Raw genomic sequence first — 24083 nt, forward strand, 5'->3', positions numbered from 1 at the left:
GTGAGTGATAGGGCTGCAAAATTTCCTTACCGGTGCCTTACATTGCAGAAGAGAAGGCAAATTTGTTTCGCAACAGAAGCCGTCGGATGAACAGACTTTAAACTACAGGCTCCCGCCTTTTTCGTTAAAGGCTGTCTGACAGAAAAGATTTTCTAGATTCAAAGCGGTGTGAAAGCACGGATTCTGTCTTGTTGTCCTCAAGTGGATAATGGAGGATACCCATGGCGGGGGATTGGCCAAAGGCACAAACGGGGACTGAAAGACGCTCAGAAGTTGTTAAAAAAAAGGAATGCAGGTTTGGTCATTTACAATAAGGAGAAATCGAAAACTGTTAGATTAGTGACAGAAAATGGTAATAGGGCAATACTTACAGTGTTTAAAAAGTTTTGGCTAGAGATCAATTTTTGAAGAGAAGTAGCTATAACAGAAAAAGGGGAAAGCTTCTAGCATGTCACCAATTTCGTGTCTCAAAGGAAACTTTGTATGGATGACAGCATATTCCTGTTGGTGGTCCCAAGGATAGAAGCACCAAGAGGCAGAAAATCCTCCGCGGAGAAATTTACTCTCACCTGACCAGGGGGAGCTCCCCTGGCCAGCCGAACTTGTGGACATCCGCCTATGTTCACGCTTTCAGCCACACTGTAAAGCAAGAACGCAAGAAACAAAGCACAAAATCAAGAGATAGCGCAGCACACCTGGTACTTAGCCGCAACCCACGAGGCACCAATGTCGCAGAGCACTTTGAGTCACCACGCGTTCGAACCACAGAGAGGCTGGTAACGGTTGAGCTCACTTCTTCTGCATCTTCCCTCCACCTGGCGGCCAAGGCAGACTGGCAGGAGCCCGGTCTATTTGGGATATGTGTTACGAAGGAGACGACGATGAGCGGGCGGTCCTCCCTGCCAGTGCCCTGCTCGTGGTGGAATGATGGGTGGGAGACAGCTCATCGACACAGAAAATCTGCCCGGAAAAGCCTCTCTCTTAACGACTTTCCGCGGAATTGGATAAATGATCAATTTTTCGCAGCTTCATTTAAAAGGACCATTGGTAAGGTGAAGGAGGAGTAGAATGCGAATTTTAAGTCATTTATCAATGCCAACTAACCGCAAAGCTTTGTACCGATTCATAAAACACAACCACAATTCGCCGCCCTCTCATGTTAGAGTCAGTGGGGTTAGCACCTCAGGGTGCAAAAGAACAACTCGACCAGATACCACAAGGCCTTGCTTTGCGCTTGCAAGAGCGGTTGGTGTTTCCATTCGTCCTCCACCCTCCGCGCGCACACTTCATTGCGGTTACACCCTGCGAATTATTTTCCGTAGCTACTGGCCTCAAACCTGCAGCTCCTAGATGCGATTGTGTCTCTATCGATATGTGGAAGTCCCTTGCGGAAGACTTTACCTGTGATGAATTGCATATTGTTTATGTGTTCCTTGAGACAGCTTGGCTCCCACCTGAATGAAAAATAGCGAAAATAATCTTACTTCTCAAACATCCTGGGAAGGGTTTCGTAATCGATAACATTCGGCCGATTTACCTCTTGTCTAATTTAGTAAAACTTATTGAACGCATTGTTAACAGCCGTCTTACAGACCGCATTATTACATTTCAAGCCTTGAGTGCTTCTCAGATAGGGTTTCCTCGTGGGTACTCGACCTGATAAGTGAGATAAATGCTGAATAAATTGGCTAGGGAAATTGCAGAATTGGCTAGAGAAATAATGGATGCGTATCCCATGCATAATTCTGGGAACACTTTCATCTGTCGGATTTCGTAGTGCTGTCACAGAATGAACTTCATTTGCTCAAGGGTGCCCATCTAGATTGACAGCGCGATTTAGGACACGTCCAGTGTTATCTTCATCTGGGCAGAGTGTTTTTTGTTGTTTTTGTTTTTGTCTTTTTTTTTTTGTTCTACACTTGCGCATTAGTTCCCGCCGTCTATGCCGGTTCCGTTTATGGTTGATTTTTTTTGAAGATATATATGTGCACTTCACTTCCCTTTGAGTTGAAGTCGGCGCTTCTTTTGTCTATTCCCCCCTTTTGTCCATGTTTCCTGCGTGATTCCTTGTTTCCTATTCAAGCTGACATCAAAGTGTATGTGTATGCGGATGATATAGCATTTTTTAATTTAGCTAGAGCTTTTCATTCACTTCACCAGCTATTGCAGGCCTACCTGGCTATGTTACATTTAATTCTCAACATGATCAGATGAAACAGTGGCATAGAATATTCTGGTAATCATTTTCCAAGAACATTCAACGGGTTTATACCTATTCATCGAATTACTCTGGCCATTCATCTCACTCAGCCATTAATAAATGCCCTTCGTCTTGTTTCTACAACTAGTCTCCAGGCATGAAATTATGTCGATGTTTAGACCGCTGAAAAACAGTATCTCGTGTTATGCGGATGTTATATATATACATGTATACATACAGTCAAGCGCGTCAGCTACCTTATTGCTACACCATTAGAGCGCATATATGCCTTATGATGTATGGAAACCGCCACTTTCCCTTCGAAAATGCAGAGGTTGCTAGAGTAGCAGTCATATATCTTAGAAAGGAATATCTCCGTAAGGAGGTACACGAGACGAAGACACACGTGCAAAACACCTTGGATGCTCCGCAGGTCGATCGGCACCTTTTCCTAATGTGGGAGGTGAGGCGTGCCGTGATCCTCCGCTGGAAACGCCAGGGTTTGAACCATAAACTGCTCATCTCTGAAATCTCTCTAAGAGCAGCTGGCTAACCAGCGCAGCTGACCAAGACCAACAGGTTAAGCATCTGCAACTCATTGCGCGGAACGTTGGGGACCAAGCTCATGTGGAACCATCTCAGGACACTGGTGGACCCCTCCCTCAGTAAGACGGGATCATAAGCAAACACACGGCGTCTTATTCGCATCCAGACGCTTGTGGGTACCCAAATCTCATGCCACCTAAAACAGCGATTCGTATCGGCTCCCGTTTTTATGGATCCTCGCAAACCGTACCCGCAGCCCTCGGCTACGAACGCAGACATAGACGCCGACGTTACGCCCGCGCAAGTCCGACAGGCCCTTCCTCGCATACAGCGAGGCACGGCGCCGGGGGGCCGATCGGATTGCATTGAATATGCTTTCAAACCTGGTTGATATTGCCACGTATCATTGTATTGTTTGTTCGTTCACGCTCAAGGCTGCAGGAAAGGGCTGTTATCATTTTTGTTCCTGACGCGAGAAGCGACCGGACTTATCTCGATTGTTCACAGCCATGAACAGCTGCATCTACGTGTTTCTAGATTACTCTAGATGATCTCGACCTGTTATCTCGAAGTTTCCTTGCCGGCTTTAAATTGAACGATGCCGCGAGCAGCGGGCATTCGTAGTTCGACGATTGACGAGCACGCTTGTTGCTTACGCCGCCACTGAGTGATTCAGTTCTTTTGAGGGCGCAAGTCAGCCCAAATAAAGAGCTTCGTTTGAAAGTATTTCTGGTGTCTTCCTGACCGCTGGACTGCCGTCACTACAACGTGACATCTGGTGGAGGTGCTGGGTAGCCTTTCATGTTCCGGACACCCCCTACAAGCCGTGACGCCAGCCCTCTGAGTCATCAACCGCAGGACCTGAGTCCAGTCCACCGCGCTAGCCGACGCCTGCAAGGGGACGCACCAGAGTTCGGGAATCTGCCGGACCCTACCCGGAAGCGAAAGCCAGCAGCAACGTCCACCATGAGCTTGCCCCAGACGACGACTCCAATCATTCTGCAGCAGCCCCGGGTGCCACCAACCTTCGACGCTTCGCCTGGCGCCGACCCCGAAGAATGGCTGGAGCAGTTCGACCGAGTGGCTGTCTTTAACAACTGGGACGATGCCATGAAATTTAGGTACGTCTTCTTTGCCCCGGAGGGACCAGCAAGAGTCTGGTTTGAGAATGAGGAAGCCAGCCTCGCGAATTGGGCAACCTTCAAAGAGCAGCTTCTCAAGACTTTCACAAACGTCGTGAGAAAGGAGAGAGCCCAGCAGCTGCTACAGTCTCGCATACAACACCCAAACGAGACCGTTGCAGTGTACACTGAGGAGATGAAGCGTCTCTTCCGGCGTGCCGACTCGAACATGAAGGAAGAAGAAAAGGTCAAGCTGCTTATGCGAGGAGTTAAAGAACAACTCTTTGCCGGCCTCGTACGGAACCCACCGAAAACCGTGGCGGAATTCATAGAAGAGGCCTCCACGATGGAAAACACTTGACGCCCGAGCCCGCCAATATGAGCGCCAGCAGCGCGTTTTTTCAGCAAACTGCCTGGACGCCGCTAACAACGATAACCTGCGGGAGGTTATACGCCAAGTAGTACGAGAAGAGCTCCGACGATTGCTGCCAAATGGAACGCAGCCGCAGGTTTCACCACTTACTGACGTAATCCGGGACGAAGTTCAACAGGCCTTGGGTGTGACGCCGACACCCACGCAGCCTCTGCAGCCCCCAGCCATGACTTACGCCGCAGCTGTGCGCCGTCGTGCACCTCGACGACGGGACCCAAGCCCCTATCGCCCACAGCCAGCTGCGTTGGACCCCCGCCCACTCGCCCCAACCCGCCCGTCCTACGAGCGACGCGCGCAGCCGAGGAAATGCGACGAGTGGAGAACTCCCGACCAGCGCCGCCCACTATGCTTCCACTGTGGAGAAGCCGGTGACGTCCTCCGGCACTGCCCATACAGAAGACTGGGCATCCGAGGGTTCTCTTACGACGCTCCACGACCCCGACCCGGCCAGCGACCAGCCGAAATCGAGGAGTTTTTACGTCGGGAAGAATACTCATCGCCGAGCCGCCTATCACGTTCCCCGTCGCCATCGTCCCAGCGCTTTGCATCTCCTAGCCGAGGTTACGCCGTGCGTGGACGCTCCCCCAGCCCCCGAAGGTTAAACTAAATAAAGCAGCCTCTGGAGGTGAGGTTGCTTCTAAGCGCAATGACAAAGATCCTCCATCGACGAGTACTCAAGACCATGCCACGACGACGAGACCGACGACGACGACGACGACGCGGCCAGAATTGAAGCTTTTACCGCTGCCCAGTGGAGTAACGTCGCAGTACGCCCACCGCAGCCTCACTACTCGACGAAGCCGTTTCGGACACCGAAGACAACGTACAATACGAGAACGCGTACAAGTGACCTTGAAGTTACGGTCGACGGTCACGCGGTTACTGCCTTGGTGGACACGGGAGCTGACTACTCTGTCATGAGTGGCCCACTCGCTGTCCGACTCAGGAAGGTAACAACAACCTGGGATGGCCCGCTGATCCGCACCGCAGGTGGCAACCTGATTACGCCGTCAGGACGCTGCACCGCGAGAGTTACTGTAAATGGGAGAACCTATGCGACAACCTTCCTGATCCTACAGCAATGCTCGAGAGACGTGATTTTGGGAATGGACTTCCTGAACGAACATCGGGCGATCATCGACCTTCGATCTAAGTCGATCAAGCTTTCCACGGAAAAAGCCATACCTGTTGCGACGAGCGCGACTCATCACGTTGCCTTAAACGTCCTCGATGAAGCATTGAGCGTGCCACCCCGATCAAGTGTTCTCGTAGGCATAGGTACTGGAGACATCGAAAATGCCGAAGGCGTTATCGAGGGGAACACCCAGTTACTCCTGGATCGAGGATTGGGCGTCGCGAGGGGAGTCGCCGAAATCCGAAATGGCCAAGCCCAGGTGTTACTAACCAACTTCACCGAAGAATACCGGCATCTAAACAAAGGTACGACGATCGCTTTCCTCGACAAGCTGGCAGACATCAGAGACGTATTTGCCCTACCCGACCAACCCGCAGAACTATCTGACCAAGGCCATCAACCCACGTTCGACATCAACCCGGCATTACCCCGGAGCAGACAAGACCAAATACGCAGTCTTCTTCAAAGGTACACCGATTGCTTCTCATCAGCATCGAATGTGCGACGAACCCGGCTTGCCAAGCACCGCATTGTCACAGACGAACACGCGCGACCACTGCGACAGAGCCCCTACCGCGTATCGCCGCTAGAACACCAAGCTATCCGCAAGCAAGTTGAGGAAATGCTTCGTGACGACGTCATACAGCCATCGAGGAGCCCCTGGGCAGCACCGGTCGTCCTAGTGAAAAAGAAAGACGGCACCCTTCGCTTTTGCGTCGATTACCGCCGCCTGAACATTACGAAGAAGGATGTCTACCCCTTCCCCCGCATCGACGATACACTGGACCGGCTGTGCAACGCTAAGTACTTCTCATCGATGGACCTGAAGAGCGGCTACTGGCAAATTGAAGTCGACGAAAGAGATCGCGAGAAGACTGCGTTCATCACGCCAGACGGACTCTTCGAGTTCAAGGTGATGCCATTCGGCCTCTGCTCTGCCCCAGCGACGTTCCAGCGAGTAATGGATACGGTGCTCGCAGGCTTGAAGTGGCAGATTTGCCTAGTCTACTTAGATGATGTTGTTGTCTTCTCCTCAAGCTTTGAAGACCACCTCAGAAGGCTTCGGATAGTGCTGGAAACGATCAAGTCTTCAGGCCTGACACTGAAACCAGAGAAGTGCCACTTCGCCTACGAGGAGCTGCTATTCCTTGGTCACGTCGTAAGCAAGGATGGAGTTCGCCCAGACCCCCAGAAGACGGCTGCGATCGCAGAGTTTCCACAGCCTAATGACAAGAAGGCTATACGCAGATTCCTTGGATTATGCGCTTATTACCGACGGTTCGTCAAGAACTTTTCGCGCATCGCTGAACCTTTGACTCAACTTACCAAGGCTGACGTGCCTTTTAAATGGGAAAGGCCACAAGAGGAAGCTTTCAACGAGCTGAAGCGCCGCTTACAGTCCCCTCCTGTGCTCGGGCACTTTGATGAAAACGCCGAAACCGAAGTTCATACCGATACAAGCAGCGTGGGCTTAGGAGCGGTCCTCGTTCAGAAAAATGGCAGACAGGAGAAAGTTATCGCGTACGCTAGCCGTTCACTGTCGAGAGCCGAAGCCAACTATTCGACGACAGAGAAAGAATGCCTCGCCATTATTTGGGCCACGTCCAAATTTCGCCCCTACCTATACGGACGACCATTCAAGGTTGTGAGTGATCACCATGCTCTGTGCTGGCTGGCCAATTTGAAAGATCCCTCCGGCCGCCTTGCTCGTTGGAGCCTGCGTCTTCAAGAATTCGACATAACTGTAGTCTACAAATCTGGCCGCAAGCATTCCGATGCAGACTGCTTGTCACGAGCTCCTGTCGACGCAGCACCCGAAGAGGAAGACGACGACGCTTTCTTAGGACCGGTAAGCGCCAGCAGTTTCGCGCAGCAGCAGCACTCGGATCCTGACTTGCAAAGCCTAGTTGATTATCTGAAAGGCAAGACCGCATCGCCTCCTCGAGGGTTCAAGCGGCAACTGTCGTCCTTCGTCCTTCACAATAATGTCCTCCTGAAGAAGAACTTCGCGCCGAACAGGACAGTGCATCTTCTTGTCGTGCCCAAAAATCTCAGGCAAGAAATTATGCAGGCATGTCATGATGAGCCGACTGCAGGACATCTCGGGATTGCTCGCACGTTGCACCGCATCCAGGAGAAGTACTATTGGCCACGGCTAGCTATCGACGTTTCCCATTACGTGAAAACGTGCCGTGAGTGTCAGCGACGCAAAACGCCTCCGACTAGACCAGCCGGACTCCTGAACCCCATACCACCGCCAACTAAGCCCTTTCAGCAAATAGGGATGGACCTCCTTGGCCCCTTTCCGACCTCTTCATCAGGAAACAAGTGGATCATCGTGGCCACCGACTACATGACCCGCTACGCCGAAGCAAAAGCGTTGCCTAGTGGTACCGCAACAGAAGTCGCAAAATTTTTTGTCGAACAAATTCTCTTGCGACACGGCGCCCCGGACGTGCTCATCACAGACAGAGGAACGGCGTTTACAGCGGAGCTCACGCAAGCCATTTTAAACTACAGCCAGACAAGCCATCGGAGGACCACTGCCTATCATCCACAAACCAACGGACTCACAGAGTGTCTGAACAAGGCCATCGCAGACATGCTCTCCATGTACATCGACGCCGAACACAAGACGTGGGACTCCATTCTGCCCTACGTGATCTTCGCTTATAATACTGCCGTCCAGGAGACAACCAGGTTTGCCCCATTCCAGCTGGTATACGGCAGGAAGCCCACGACAACACTCGACGCAATGCTCCCGCACGTTTCCGACGAAGACAATCTCGACGTCGCCGCCTACCTTCATCGCGCCGAGGAAGCCCGAAGACTTGCGCGGCTTCGCATTCAAGACCAGCAGCACACCGACGCCCGACGCTACAATCTGCGCCGACGAGACACGCATTACAAGCCAGGTGATCGGGTTTGGATATGGACGCCAGTTCGCCGCCGTGGATTGAGCGAAACGTTGCTGCGACGCTACTTTGGCCCGTACAGGGTTCTCCGTCGGATCGGTGACCTCGACTATGAAGTCATCCCCGACGCCACGACAGCATCTCAGCGACGCCGCCCACGCCCGGAAGTCGTACATGTCGTACGCCTGAAGCCATATTATGAACGCTAAAGCACTCGAAGTTTCATTTTCCGTGTTTATTTTCATTTTAAAGCATCGAGACGATGCTTCTTTGGAAGGGGGGTAATGCCACGTATCATTGTAGTGTTTGTTCGTTCACGCTCAAGGCTGCAGGAAAGGGCTGTCAACATTTTTGTTCGTGACGCGAGAAGCGACCAATCTAATCTCGATTGATCGCAGCCATGAAAGGCTGCATCTAGGTTTTTCCAGATTACTGTAGATGATCTTGTCCTGCTATCTGGAAGTTTCCTTGCCGGCTTTAAATTGAGCGATGCCGCGAGCAGAGGGCATTCGTAGTTCGACGATTGACGAGCACGCTTGTTGCTTACGCCGCCACCGAGTGATCCAGTTCTTTTGCGGGCGCAAGTCAGCCCAAATAAAGAGCTTCGTTTGAAAGTATTTCTGGTGTCTTCCTGACCGCTGGACTGCCGTCACTACAACGTGACAATATTGTGACGAAGACGAAGCTGGCAGTGGCGCGGGACGGAGCGCTCGCGCTAGGCCAGCAGCCATTAAATCATCTCATCGCCATAGTTCACCACGCCTCATTCTTCGGCTGGCCGCCGCGTTACATTTGGTGTGAGGTGCTGGGGTCCCTTCATAGCCATCCTGGTCACGGAGCTTCGGCGTCATGGGCCTGCCGTGGACGTAGGCCGTGAGTACCTAGTCAGCGCCGCACGGCCGTGCCCCAGCCCGCCCGACCTGAACCGACCTCGCCGCTCACCCCAGCCCCGTCCCCCGCCCGGACCACACGACACGACGACCCAAGACCCGACGGACCCAAGACCCCACCGACCCAAGACCCCATTGACCCAAGACCCAAACGTGAAGACACCGCCCCCCTGCCCCCGCCGTTCGGTGCGTCCAGAGACCTCGGCCGTCAGCTCCTGGCACCCTAGGGCGCGGATGCTTCGTGGACCGGGCCTCATTCTCTCATCTTTCTCATTGTGGCGGCCAGCACTGCACCATCTTCTACATATTGTTCGATCCTTCACTCAAGACCATCGCCATTTCGCCGTCTGTTCGTCACCGATCGGGACGATCGCTCGGAGGCCCCGGGTAGTGTGACGAATTCGAAGCTGGCAGTGGCGCGGGACGGAGCGCTCGCGCTAGGCCAGCAGCCATTAAATCATCTCATAGCCATAGTTCACCACGCCTCATTCTTTGGCTGGCCGCCGCGTTACAATATGTCCCTCGTTTTCAATTGAACACTGAAGGACAGTTGCGCTTCCCGCTCGCACATCACTTTAATCCCAAACCTGGACAAAGCACTGAAACTCATGAACCTAACGCGCACCTCGGATGCGAGCTGCGCAAGTAAATATATGAAAATGTGCTCCACGGCCTGCAAATTGATATTGAATCTGCGGGGTTCTTTGCCCTGTCCCAATGTTGCTTTCGGCCGCACCTTTCGGTGCAGGAAATCCTGCCACAGTTGAAACTGTTCGCCAAACGCGTCAACTCTTGTGCAATACGCGATCCATAGGCATTAAATGTGCACAAGGCGTTCGAGAACGCCTTACAAGAGCACATCCTCCAAACACGTGCCGCCAAAGGATATGGCACGCTACTCTGCAATTGCATGAAGGCTTTTACTGCATAACACACGGCACAATTTAGCATCGCAGCGGTGTCGAACCCATACTTTTACCTCTCCAACCAAGGCACTCCACAGGGAGCTGTAATTTATCCTTTGCTTTTTAATGTTGCCATGGTGCCACTCGCGTGGATGCTGCCCGAGATTCCAGACCAGCATCAGGAACTCTACGCGGACGACATCACACTCTGGATCACAAGAGGGTCCATCGGCGCGGCACAGGGCACCCTTCAAATCGCAGGGGAGATGGGCATGGCCTATTCACCCCACCAGTTAGAACTACTTGTGATCCAGTAGCAACCACATGGTCCCCCTATAGAAGTCGCCGTCAGCTACCAACCCGTTCCTACAGTGCAGCTCCTCCGCGTGCTCGGATTACACTTGTAAGCAAAGGCGGACGACATATATATGTAACACCTCCTGAAAAAGCAGATAGCATAAACAGCCAACCTCAACAGCGTGTGGCAAATCGCAATTGCGGGCGGCTTGGGGGCGGGACACGCTGCTCATGGTGAACGCATTTGTTGTCGGCCTCTTCGCATACCTCCTTCCCTACCACAACCTGCCACTAAAGTAGTCAGAAGAAGCCAACATGATCCTACGGAGGCCAGTAAGGACGGCATTGCGCATGCCCTGGTTCGCCTCCAATGGAAATGTTTTCCAGCTCACAGTCCACAAGAACTTTTAGAGGCCCATCAGTCGAAGCATCACAAGCGTCTGCGCGCCCCAGCCGACCGCCCCAGACTCCTACGACAGCTCGGATACCACGTCTCGTGGAGGCTCCGGACGCAGCAACGAGACCCATTCCCGCTCTTATAATTGAACAACTGCGACACGACCCCCTGCCAGGCAACATGAATCCGGATCTGCACACGGGCAGTAGACGAGCCACGCCCAACACCTCACTCGCCATATGGGAATAAGCAGAATGATGTGTGCACGTACTGCGCCGTTCCACCCAGACCAGCCCAAAAGCACTCACTAACCAGTGACTTCACTTTACACAAAATGCAACAGGACCCCAATACACCCGACAGTCAAGTGTGTGGCTCCATAACCACACTTGTCCACACGTACTGGAACTGCCCAGAAGCCAACACGTGGCGCACAGTCTCGTTACATACCCACGTGGGAGGCCTGTGTTGCCCACTTCGGGAAAACGGCCTCTTATTTGGCGCAACCTCCTGCAGCACCTGCTCAGCGGCGGTGGCATTTGCTCAGCGGCGGTGGCACCGAACGCAGCGGCCTCCGCTAACAGCAGTATTCATACTTCGCAGACTGCTATCCAGGCCCAGCGCTGTTCTTCGAGTTTGCTGCCCCCTTTCCTCTGCAAGGACGCCGAAGCAAGTGATTGGCCTGCTGCTCCTGGATGGGACTACGTCAGCCACGATATCTTGAAAAAGACGGAGCTAACCCACGCTCGGCGCATTTGCTCAGCGGCGGTGGCACCGAACGCAGCGGCCTCCGCTAACAGCAGTATTCATACTTCGCAGACTGCTATCCAGGCCCAGCGCTGTTCTTCGAGTTTGCTGCCCCCTTTCCTCTGCAAGGACGCCGAAGCAAGTGATTGGCCTGCTGCTCCTGGATGGGACTACGTCAGCCACGATATCTTGAAAAAGACGGAGCTAACCCACGCTCGGCGCATTTGCTCAGCGGCGGTGGCACCGAACGCAGCGGCCTCCGCTAACAGCAGTATTCATACTTCGCAGGTTAGTTGGGTTTTTCTGTAGTTTTCCTTGCAAACTACCTGCCCCGCCACCGCCGCTGTTGCTGAAGTGCATTCTGTGTGTTTTGCATCTTTTGCTTTGTTACACATGGCTGCAAACGACTCCTGCTTGGTTTGCAATGAGCTGCTACCGGAAAACGGCACGTATCCGATGTGCTGTGAATGTGCTTACGGTTATCACTTAGGATCCTGCTCCGGAGTTTCTAAAACTGCCTTTAAATCTAAAAGTCTCGCAGATAGGAAGGAATGGACGTGTCAAACATGCGTCATTTTATCGGCTCGAGGCACTGCATCACCTAGGAAAGAAAAGCCGGAAAAGGAACCGGCCTTTCAGGACGTTTTACTACAGATAAATAAGAAGCTGGCAGAAATAACGGAGATAAAAGTCAAGGTCGAGACACTGCTGCAAATTAAAGAAACTGTAGACAGAATGGAACATTCTGTTCAACATATGTCTGAGAAGTACGATGAGGTACTTGTAGAAATGAAACAGCGGTCAGCTGAAATCGCGGTTCTTCAAAAGAGGGTGGAAAAGGTTGAGGCTACTAACACCGGACAGGAAGTTCAGGAGCTCAGGCAAGAATTGAACAGCTTAGAACAATACACTAGGCGACAGAACTTGGAAATTCATGGGTTGAAACACGATAGTAATGAAGACCTGCTTGGTAAACTAAATGCACTGGCAAATGAACTAAAACTTCCTCTGCTGTCCGAACATGAGCTCGATGGCCTGCACAGGCTGCCCGAGAAAAAAGGAAAATCGCCGGCGGTACTTGTTCGCTTTGTGTCACGTACAACACGGGACCAGTGGATGGCGAAGAGGCGTGATCTCAGTGACACGAATTCAGGTGTGCATATGCTCGACAATCTGACAGCATATAACAAAAAGCTACTATGGGCAATGAAGAGGAAGGCTGCTGAAATGGCTTATCAGTACGCTTGGCAAAGCAATGGAAAGTTGTTTGTGCGCAAGGCACAAGGCGACGCAGCTATTCGTATTGAAAGTCATGCAGATCTAGATAAGATTCGCTGAATCTTTTCTATTTCTTGCTGTGTTGTTCATTCTAAATTCTGATGTCACAGCCCCGAGTAAATACTTATCATGACTGCTCGTCTTTTACACGCATTGCAGAGACTGAAAGTGGAAAGATGTCATTGTTTCATGTTAATATCAGAAGTTTAAAAAACAAATGGAACGATACTGAGTTATCTTTGAGTTCTCTGAACCACGAGTTTGATATTTTGGCCTTCACTGAAACGTGGTTTTTAGACGAAACTGAGGTTGTCGGGGTCCCAGGCTATAAAGAAGTAGGCGTGTACAGAAGAACTCGAAAAGGGGGTGGAACTTCACTCTACATTAAAGATAAACATTTGTATGAAGTCTTGCCGGAGTTTTTTGTTGTATGCGACCACTATGAGTCTGTCGCCGTAATAGTTCATGGGACCCTAATTGCTTCAGTTTATCGTCCACCTTCTGGTGATATCAATCACCTCTTGAATTTTGTTTCTAGTATTTTCGAACATGCCTTACTTCTCAATGTACCTATTGTTTGCGTTGGTGATTTCAACATTGATCTGTCATCTGAAAGCCCTCTTTGCCTACGTTTCCGGGATACATTCGAGTCGTTTGGCTGTTGTAACGTTATAAATGCACCAACCAGGATAACACCTAACACAGAAACACTGCTTGACCTGTGCATAACTAGCCATAGTAACGAGGAAACTATTTCAGGAATTTTAACACTGCCACTTAGCGATCATCTACCCATATTCTGTTTTTTTCCATGGGCAAAAAGAAGGGGAGGTCGTAACCGGTTCGCTCCAATCTTTCATCGTAATTATAGTGCTGAGGCGCTAGCTACGTTCCGCACTGGGTTAGTAGCGACAAACTGGGATGATGTTTACTCCGAGGAAAACCCAAGTTTATCCTATGATATTTTCCTACTTAAGGTAAAGGAAAGTTATAACAGAGCATTTCCTTTGCAGCCGGTCAAAGTTTGCAAGAAATCCAGAAAACCCTGGGTAACCGAACAGTTGTATAAAAGAATAAAGGCACGCGATAAACTGTACGACAAGTTTGTTCGGTCAAAGAACCTTGATCTCTTAGCTGAATATAAACGAACCAGGAACAAGCTCAGTTCAGATCTCAAGAAGGCCCGGTTACAATACTACACGCAAAAGTTTGAAGCCATCTCCAGTAATACCAAAAAGGTATGGAACTGCCTCAGGGACATTATTGGAAAAACTAGCAACAAGATACCTAACGTTCTTAAAATTGATGCTGTTGAGTATAAGGACACTTGTTTGGCCAATAAATTTAACACTCATTTTGTAAACTCTGGGGCTACGACACAACAGGTGGTAGATATTGATGGACTTGACAAATACATATCTCCTAGTGTGGTTGATTCATTGTTCCTTACTCCATGCAGTGAGCTTGAAATTATTTGCTGTCTTAGCTCTTTAAGCAAAAATGCTGCCCCAGGGAACGATGATATCAAGGCTCTGCCTATAGCATCTGTTGTTGACCTCATATCTCGTCCTCTGCAGCATATATGCAATAGCTCGTTAGCTACAGGAATCTTTCCAAACAGCATGAAAATAGCAAAGGTGGTAGTTTTGCATAAAGGTGGTGCGCATGATGACATTAACAATTACAGACCTATTTCAGTTCTGCCATTATTTTCTAAAGTGCTTGAGAAAGTGATCAAATCACGCCTAAGTAAGTTCTGTATTGAAAGAGAGCTTCTTGTGAGGCAGCAATATGGTTTCCGTCCAAATAGCTCAACTGAAATAGCCCTTCTGAATATTAAAAACAAGGTTATCAATAATTTTGAAAATAACCGATTCACGCTAGGTCTGTTCCTTGATTTCAGAAAAGCGTTTGATTCTATTAAACATCAAATATTATTTTATAAACTTCCTTTTTTTGGAATCCGTGGCGTTGCTCTCAATCTTATTCGTAGCTACCTGACGGACAGATACCAATTTACAAGCCTTAATGGACATTCTTCTATTCTAGAACCGATTGCATATGGTGTTCCACAAGGTTCAATCCTGGGACCCTTGCTGTTTATAATTTATATTAATGATATTGTCCTCATACCAAATACACCCGATATTATACTTTGTGCAGATGACACCAGTGTGTTTTTTTCAGGAAAACAGTTATCTGCACTAGAAACCTTCGCGAACACCTGGCTACATGAGCTTTCATGCTGGCTCCGGATAAACCAAATGCAATTGAACGTTCGGAAGACAAAGTACGTAATGTTTAAGCCGCGAAATAAACCTGAAGATTTTAATATCCAGGTCAAGTACCAAGACTCAGCCCTTGAACGCGTTTCCATTTATAAGTTCTTAGGTGTCTTATTTGAGGAAAACTTAAGCTGGACTTCTCATATAAATAAGGTTCACACAAATATCTCTAGATCTCTAGGCATTTTGTATAAAGTGAGATATTTGGTTCCCAGCTCTATTAAACGTCAGTTGTATTTTGCTTTAGTACAGTCTCATTTGCATTACTGTCTGTTAATCTGGGGCACCACTACCAAGACAAACTTGCACAGGCTTGAGATATTGCAAAAACGAGCTCTGCGTTGCATAGAAGAAGTAGGTCCGCTAGAACATACATACCCATTATTCTTAAAACATAATTTACTCAAGATAAACGAACTATTTCAACTAAAGCTTGCATATCATATTTATCATGAAGTCACCCGTGACCCAGTTTCCTTTTATGCTTTATACTTCCCTAACAATAAACCTTATGATTTCAGGTATAGTCATTTTCAAATGCCTCTGATGAGAACGAATTATGGTATGCAGCACATTGATTACTTAATTCCTGATTTACTTAATAAACACCCACGTATTATGGAACTTCTGCAGCAGCCTCGTTCCCCCCGTAACTTCAAGAACAATGTTAAAATGTACCTTCTGTCCCTATCGCCTCCATAAAATGTCCAGTTTCAAGTTTTTTTTTTTTTTACTCGCTGGGTGTATTGTCCAGGTTCGCTATTTTTGGTTTTGTTGTCCTAAAGACGTAGGAGGCATGCAATGCGGTTTTCATTGTTTTTGGTTTGCGTGCTATTTCTCCCCTTGCCTGTATGTTAATTCTATGCATCTCATTGTTTGCTATTTCAATTTTTTTGTTTTGTCCTAGCTACATTTCAGCTATGCGTTGTTTTTTCCTTTATTTTTCATTGCATCTGTGTTAATTATGTGTAAGTCATTGATCGTTACATATAATTCATGTAGTATGTATGCGATGTTGTTACTTTTCTTGTTTTTAATTTGTGCACTTTACTGTGTAATTTTCCACCCCCCTGAGCAATGTAACGGGTGACGGGGCCACGTCAGGCAAAAAATGAATTGCCTTTTGTCCCGTCACCTCTGACAAATCGATGTCGAAATAAACTTCACTTCACTTCACTTCACTTCACTGTCTTGGGGGAGGAACCTTAACTACCGCTCCCACAAGAACATGGATCCGGACATATGGATCGCTTAAATTAATATATTTTTTCTCTCTCTATCTATAGTAGGATTGCCGGCGTTGCTTCGGCCTCTTCAGAGTGACGACACACGCTACCGTTTCGTTCCAGTGCACTCGAGACCCAGGTTAATTAGAATGCACTGTTCTAGCCCTACTTGTCGACCACTCAGCCCCATAGACACCGAAAATCTGCACCGATTCACAAACCGCACGCAGACGCTTTCTCTGACAACATCTGAGGGAAGCCCGCACGGGTGTTTGAATGCTCAATCGCTCCGCAACACTCCATGACTGTCACGTCTGGACCTGGCAAGAGGGTATGTTCGGTAATGAGCGTGTTCATGGGCACGCATAAGAAATTTTATTACGAGCCCCGACGGAACCTTTTCCCGAACCCCGCGGAAGATGCAATGATTTGATACCCGACTAACATGCTGTCAACCCTTATTAACTTATTAACAGGGTCCCTAAGCCTTGGGGGTCTAAGAAAAATGCAGGCTCCGACAATACGGACACGCGTGTGTCATGGACTTTTAAAATAGGGATTTTCTCTGCGCAGTTTTGCTAGCCTTCGCTTCGTTGATTGCGGTACCATTGCGACCAATAAGTGCAATAATCACAAATAAAAAAATAAACAAATGAAGGCGTTTTTGTTCCATAGAGGCGGTTACTCTTCTGCACCAAAAATATCCCGTAAAATAACCGAAACAAACTGTAAAAACATTGGCCGCGTTAGACATTTTTTTTTGCCGTATGCCACGTGTAGCGCCATATCGGGCGTAACACGCATTGGTAAAGATCAGAAATGTAATTTTGTTTTTTTTGACGTCCGCGCAAATAAAAAAAATTACGACGATTACGTTACCTCCTAAAGCAAAATTTTAGCGCAGCTCATCAGCTGTTTCAGCTTTTCGATAGATTGAGGCAAATAACTCGAGCAAGACATGGATGTACAATTACAGACGACCTGTTATCTTTGACTCTTATTCCATATTCCAGAAGCACTCCACAAACAGTTCTTTATTTTGAAGGAAGCTTTGTGGTCGGAGAAATGGATATATGCTCAACTTGCTGCACCATTGCCTGGTTCTCAAAGACGAGGTCCGTGCAAGTATTTCGCGATGATGTCACGAAGAACTTCCAGCCGTTGTCTCGCTCATGGCTGCGAAAAAACTGGCACAGCACAAACTATCTATACAGGCAGGCGGTTCGAAGTGGCAAATGGCTGCGGCGATGCGTTTCTGCTTGGGCCTGCGGGAGATAGCACCACGAGAGCGCGCGGCTAGAGCAGTGCGCTGCCCCGGCTGCGGGGCTGGTAACGCGGGACAACGGTGACGCAATGAAACGCAGGAACGGGCGCCAAGGAGCTGCGCTATAGAACTACTCCATAAAGAAGAAAACGGCGGGATAACTGAATGCTAATTCCTTGTGACCCTTTTCTGCACCAAACTAAACATGCCGCGGTGGCTCAGTGGACAGTTCGAACCCGACCGCGGCGGCAGCGTTTCGATCAAGGCGAAATGCAAAAGGCGCCTGTGTGCTGTGTGATGTCGGCGCACGTTAAAGATCCCCAGGTGGTTGAAATTTTAATGAGACCTCCACAACGGAGCCTCTTTCTTCCTGACTTCATTCATTGCCTCCCTTATCCGTTCCGTCGCCGTGCGTTTCGGGTGTACACCGAGGTAAGTGAGACAGTTACCGCGTCATTTCCTTGCCTAAAAAAACGAAAACAAACCCCAAAGCTTCGAGCCACCTGTTCTAAATCAACCTGCTGCCGCGACAGTACGCGCCCAAGTCGACAGCCACACCATTCCCTCTACACACGTGAGAGCGCAGTCTGGAGGCAGCGCCGGGCCTACCTCCATGCTTCGCCGGTAACAGTGAGCCGCATGCACCCAGCCTGATACCCACCCCACTGCTGGTGGTGGTGGGTAAACATTTATTTAGGCAATTTATAGGATAGTGTGCGGACTGGCCTTAAGGGCCAGCCCCTTACAAATTCTAGGAGAGGTTCCTAGTCAGGGACCCCTGCGGCTTCCGCAGCAGCTCGGGGCCTAGCGAGGAGGACTCTTTGGCTCTCTAATGTAGAGCTGCCTAGCAGGGAAGGCTACCAGCTCTATCGGGCAGGTGACTGTAAGGGGGGTAAGCAGGGTTAAAGGGGCACGCCTACACCATGTGGTACACGTCCGAGCACGCGCATCCACAAGGCGGGAACTCCCCATTAAAAGCCGGATTAAAATATTGCAGCACTGCCGGGCACAGTACCGTGTTGGTATACAAGCGACGAAGCCAACGCTCCTCGCTTTTGGTTACCCCTTTCGCAGGGGGGTGAAAGCGGCTATGAAGGGTTTGATACAAGTGACTAACTCTTCCACCTTTCAGGCCCCAGCGGCCGACCTCAATCATTATCCGTGGGCGTGCCCGAAACCAGCGGCCGTGGGGCGCGTCCTGAACCCATCTCGCTCTTCCTGGTAGTAGCTCTGTTTTCTCCAGAGGCGAGGAACAAGCGCAGACTGCTTCCTTAGGTGAGGCATGAGGCGGAGGCCAGAGGGCTGCTGGACATTTAGGAGCCCTCGCACGGTGGAAGAACCGTTTTTTTTTTTATTTTTGCTTAGTTTTGTGAAGTAGAGCTTGTCCCCTGTCCTTCCATGCGGTTTGTCTCCTCCTCTTCATTGCGGTCCAGCATCATCGATACTGCCACCACGATGACAATCACGATCAGCGCTGCGAGGGAGGAAAGTGGAACCCAGAATAAGGGCGACGCAATGAAAGGCGACTCCTCACTGGATTCTTTTGGTGAATTCATAGCTTGCGTTGTCGTGACCTTTTTGTCCGGGGCTCTTGTGGTCGTGCTTTGTGTCGTCGTGGCCTTTGTCGCTGTGGCTTTCGCGGTGGTAGCCACTGTTGGGTTACCAGCCCGAGGGTAGTAAGTCACCCAAACAGCGTTCGAAATATCGGACTTCAGCCCATCACTGTTAGCCACACGGGCTGCCAGGTGAGCGTCCCACGTCCAGGCGCCATCTTGCCCAAGCGAGGAGAAGGTGCGCGGAAGCGACAAAGTCACGAAATGCCGGCCACCAGATGGTAGCGGGTCCAGGTTGCCTTCCACGACGTCGGCTTCCGTGATTTGAGTCTTGCTTTCGAAGCCATATTTTAGGTCATCGAATTGTTTTCCAACTCGAATATACTCGAATATCCACGGAGGAAGCTGCAAAAAAGTAACGTCGTTCAAGGGGATGCAGGACACCATCCAGTGTGACGTAATCATAATATGTGCCATTGACTCAGATAAGCGCTTTGCTTTCGTTTCCCTCGCCATGTTTTCACAGACGTCATGTGACCGTTCTGGCTGTGCATTTTCACGACGTGACTTTAAAAGGACTCATTCTTCGTCAGGATGCTACGAGCGTCTGGCTGCCCTCTGACATCAATTAATCGTAACGGGTTAAAATGTGAACTAACTTTTACCAAATACTAAGCCTAACGTCCATTACATAGTTGTTTCGACGAAATACTGCGCTTGATAACGTGCCGAACATCGAAAGATTAGCCTCGTCACCTTTGTGAAGTGAACAAGTCCCGCGAAGAATTGTCGCATGTTGAAACAACTCCATATATCAAGCATGAAATGATCCTCAATTCCGCAGTCTTTTCAGCTAGCAATTTTTCCAATCATACGTCCGTTCTGACCAAGTGAAAATATTTTCGAAGTTATAATTCTCTCCGCTGCTCTAGCGGCTTCCCGCACCATTTCTCTCATAGTCCAAAGGTTCATTCCAATTCAATTTATTGACTTTGCAATATGTATGAATTAAAATTTCCGGGTACCTTTCCGTTATCCCTGTATATGCGTTGTGATCTTTAAAAGCGGAAGATAGGATTCGTACAAAAACGGTCTGCCAAATTAACTACCAATAATGAAGCGTTCGAAGTCACTGTGGTGATCCGCATTGGAATAATGCGAAAGCACTGACCACTCCTCGGCACTCCACGCGCAATTGATCACCGCGTCACGCAGCACACGATCACGACACGCGCCAACGGCGAGAGAACGACTGAGGTAGGAGCGCCCTGCCGAAGCGGAAGGGGCCCTATACTCATTTCAACTTGCTTTTTTGTTGCGCTGTCGCTCTATGCCTCTGACGTCACAGTTACCGCGAGAAGCTACGGCTGGCGCTCTTCTATGCAGCCACGGTGACGTCACAGCGAAACTTACTATGATGACATGACGTGACGCCATGGGTTCCCATAGTAACCCCGCCGATAATTCACCACCACCGCAGATTAACTGCTGTAATTGAAAGACGGTAATGAAGCCATAACTTTTTCACCCATAATTCCCTTTAATTCATCCTAATTCAGTTTATTTCGCCCAAATTCCCCTTATCAGACTTAACTTGGAACTATCATATTAACTTCATTCTGGCAGCTGCTAACCGTTCTCTTGGCCTTTTAAAACGTAACCTTCGACATGCTCCGGCACACGTGCGTAAACTTGCTTATATTACACTAATTCGACCTAAAATTGAGTACGCTTCCGCCATATGGGACCCAGATTAAGCCTACATCAAAGATAACATAGAATCCCTGCAAAACCGTGCTGCTCGTTTCATTTATTCCGACTACTCACGTTTTACTAGCGTCACGGCGTTAAAAGCTCGTGCTGGTCTTGACAGCCTTTCCCATCGTCGTAAACTCTCCCGATTAACTCTTCACAAAATTTACCATCATCCTTTGCTTCACGACGATTTCTTTCACTTACCCACAGCAGTGTTTCCACGCCGTGCCCATCCTTTCAAGATAAAACGCATCACATGTCACACTTCAAGTTTTGCCAAATCATTCATACCCAAAACCATTATTGATTGGAACCGGCTGCCTTCCACAATCGCAACTGAAACTAACGCGACATCATTTCATGAACTTTTCTTCTAGTTCTGTTCTGTTCACCGTAATGTGTTTGAGTTTCGCTTTTCGTTCTGTTTATTCCGATGTTGTTCCGCCACATTTCGATTGTTGCTGACTACGAGTTATTGCTCTTTTCTTGGTTCTTTTTTTGCCCGGTTACTCATGTTAAATGTTCCTTTTATGTATACAATTTGTAATTTTTACCACTCCCTATGTAATACCCTCGTGAAGAGGGCCTTTAGGGGTATCTTGAAATAAATAAATCCGTTACTTGTTTCATTTCTGCCCTTAATTCATAAATTAACACATTAAGACCGCGATTTTCCCGCCTTACTTTGTGTACCCATTTTGGTATTTCCAATTTCGCGCTAGGCGTTGGATTCGCCCACAGGTCCGGTCACCTGCTCCCACACTTATGGTGTTTTCAAAATTGGTGCCATATTCTGCTCTAGCTCTGCCTCCTTGTTGGACATTTTTGGCTCCAATTAACTACTCATTCGATTTCGAAAATTCTTTTTTTGCGCAGTATCCTCACTTCATAGTCTTTAGGTTACAACCACTCGTTTGACTTTATCTCTTCAGAGTTCCGCACAAATACTGCCGACACGTTTCGATGACACGCTTTAGTGAGACGACCCCGCGAACATAGCCTAGTAATAATTTCGCATTAATAAAGACCTGCAGTAATACTGTGCAGCTGTCGGGGCCAGTTGGTATCTTCGTTATGCTGCCGAAAAAACAAAGCGCAAGTACATCACAAGCCCGTTCTGGAATCTTGTCAGTGCAGACATTGCGCAACTTTGGTGTACCTACTAGCTAACACAATGTGAACTGGTCCTCTTGGACGAACTATTTCTATTTACTGTGATATTCGATTTAAAGTGAGTACGGTGATATGAGACGCTTACCTGACGAGCCCGAAAGACAACCGCCCATTCCAATAGCTTCTTTAAATGTTCCTAAACTTCTCCACAGCACTACGGGATTATAGTACCGTGGAGATTGCGGATCCAAATACTGCGCACAAGGCGGTGTATATTTTCGCCTCAGTGAAGTAAACTGGAGCGTTTTATTTATCTAACAGGTTACAATAGTGCTTAGAAAACGTGCTTTGCGGTGGATATCTAGTTTCAAAATAATGGAGGACGCGTGAGAACAAACCCGATTTTTGTGGAGTATTCATGAATGTATACGGCAACATAGCCCGAACAATGACTGAACAATAGTAAAAAAATCTTTAAAATACTCCCCTCCCTCGCTGATCTGCTGTCATGCCTTCGATGAGACTGTCCCATGATTCGATGCCAAATTGCCCAGTTTTCTACCCTGGAATACGGCGCCTAATAAGTGAATTTAGTGCCTGTGAGCCCCACAGTAAACGTCTCTGCTTAAAGTGCTTACCCTTTCCAAACGTCAGGTGAGCTCCTGGCCACGTCCAAGTTACCCTCACCAGGAGAGTGTTGCTCTTTCCCGGCCACACGTCTTCCACGGCCAGGTCCCTGATAGGTTCAGGAGGCACTTGCGCTTCCACAATATCTGTCGTGACATCGAAGGAACCACCGGACACCACCCTCTGGAAATCTTCCACTCTCTCACCGTCTGGGCCGTTGGTGTCGTCGGTATCGGTGTCGTTGACAAGCGGGAACCATTCTATCGGCCACGCGTCCCGGTAAAGGCTTTCGTTGTATTCATCTGCGTGGTTCACAGCCGGCAAAGGTTCATAAGGAGAACAGGGACAAGAATTCAGGCCACCAGTGTAGTTTGAAAGCTCAGAAAAAAAATATACGGACGCTCACGATAGCCCTAACTACTAAATTTGAGTTTCAGCTCTGTAGGTGTTTTGGTTTCCAATATATTGAGGTAAAGAATTTGATGTCTCTTTATTTTCCACACACACACTACCTTCATGTATCGCTCCTCTAACATTCTTTGAATGTAATGAAGGTAACTTTCGGGTCAGATAAGTATATGAAGGTGTGTTGATCCTGCTCCAACAATGAAAGATTCATAAGCAGACGGTTGACATGTCAGTGTACGTTAAAGTACTCCAGCTGGTCTAAATTTCTGGAGCCCTTCACCACGGCGTCTATCATAGCCCCAGTCGCTTTCGGACTTTGAACCCGCATGAACCATAAACTAGGAACACAAAGCTGTGTTGGTGTGACTGAGGCAGACAGTATTTCGCGTGCAGCACATTTCATAGCACCTCCGGTCAAGAGAGGAGTGCGGTGCCACGGCCACGTGACAGCGCGTGGGTGCGCACGCCGCTAAAGCCACTCCTCTACGCTCCGCAGCAGAGACCCCCCCCCCCCCCCCCCCCACCAACATCACCCGCAAACACCCTATCTCCACACGCCATGGACGACGGATACGCATGAGGGGTGCGCACCACTTTGGCGGTATCTGCGAGCGAGCGGCGGCAGTTTCCTTCGCTCGGCATGGCTGGTCTCATAGAGTGTCTTGCTATAACCTAGAGGGAAAGCTGGCGGCGCTGCACCTCAGCCACCATGGACGCACAAAGAATCATGAGCCGGTGAGCTACTTGGTGCGGGACATTCAGATTTTTCAGTACGCTTATTAAGGACGAAATGTTCGTTTTTGTAGTGTTCAATATTTAGCCAATGGGAGAGCTAGCCATTTCTTATTCTGGCAGACTTTCCATTTACATGCTTTACTGCTCATCTGTTGCAATTTAAAGAAATGATATTGAATGTTAGGGCACTTTTGATTATCGAACAGCGTTTATTTTTGCATTTGTTTATTTGTTTATTTTTGCATGATGCTTT

The 24083-nt window shown here is 49.0% G+C and overlaps 1 protein-coding gene across 1 annotated transcript in view; it reads right to left on the reverse strand.

Annotated features, from left to right (window-relative positions):
• Positions 1–23737, reverse strand: part of LOC149335516 (calcium-activated chloride channel regulator 1-like) — a 69192-nt gene extending 45455 nt beyond the window's left edge. Inside the window, exons 1-4 of the mRNA XM_089553950.1 lie at positions 23620–23737; positions 22742–22989; positions 19416–19597; positions 19174–19290 (exon numbers count right to left, since the gene is read on the reverse strand). Coding sequence (XP_089410076.1) covers positions 19174–19290; positions 19416–19597; positions 22742–22989; positions 23620–23737 — 665 coding nt within the window. The remainder of the gene's footprint in view (positions 1–19173; positions 19291–19415; positions 19598–22741; positions 22990–23619) is intronic.
• Between the last annotated feature and the right edge of the window lie 346 nt (positions 23738–24083).

The sequence above is a fragment of the Amblyomma mixtum genome, chromosome 7, assembly GCF_055824585.1.
Source record: "Amblyomma mixtum isolate Tamu chromosome 7, ASM5582458v1, whole genome shotgun sequence".
NCBI lineage: Eukaryota > Metazoa > Arthropoda > Arachnida > Ixodida > Ixodidae > Amblyomma > Amblyomma mixtum.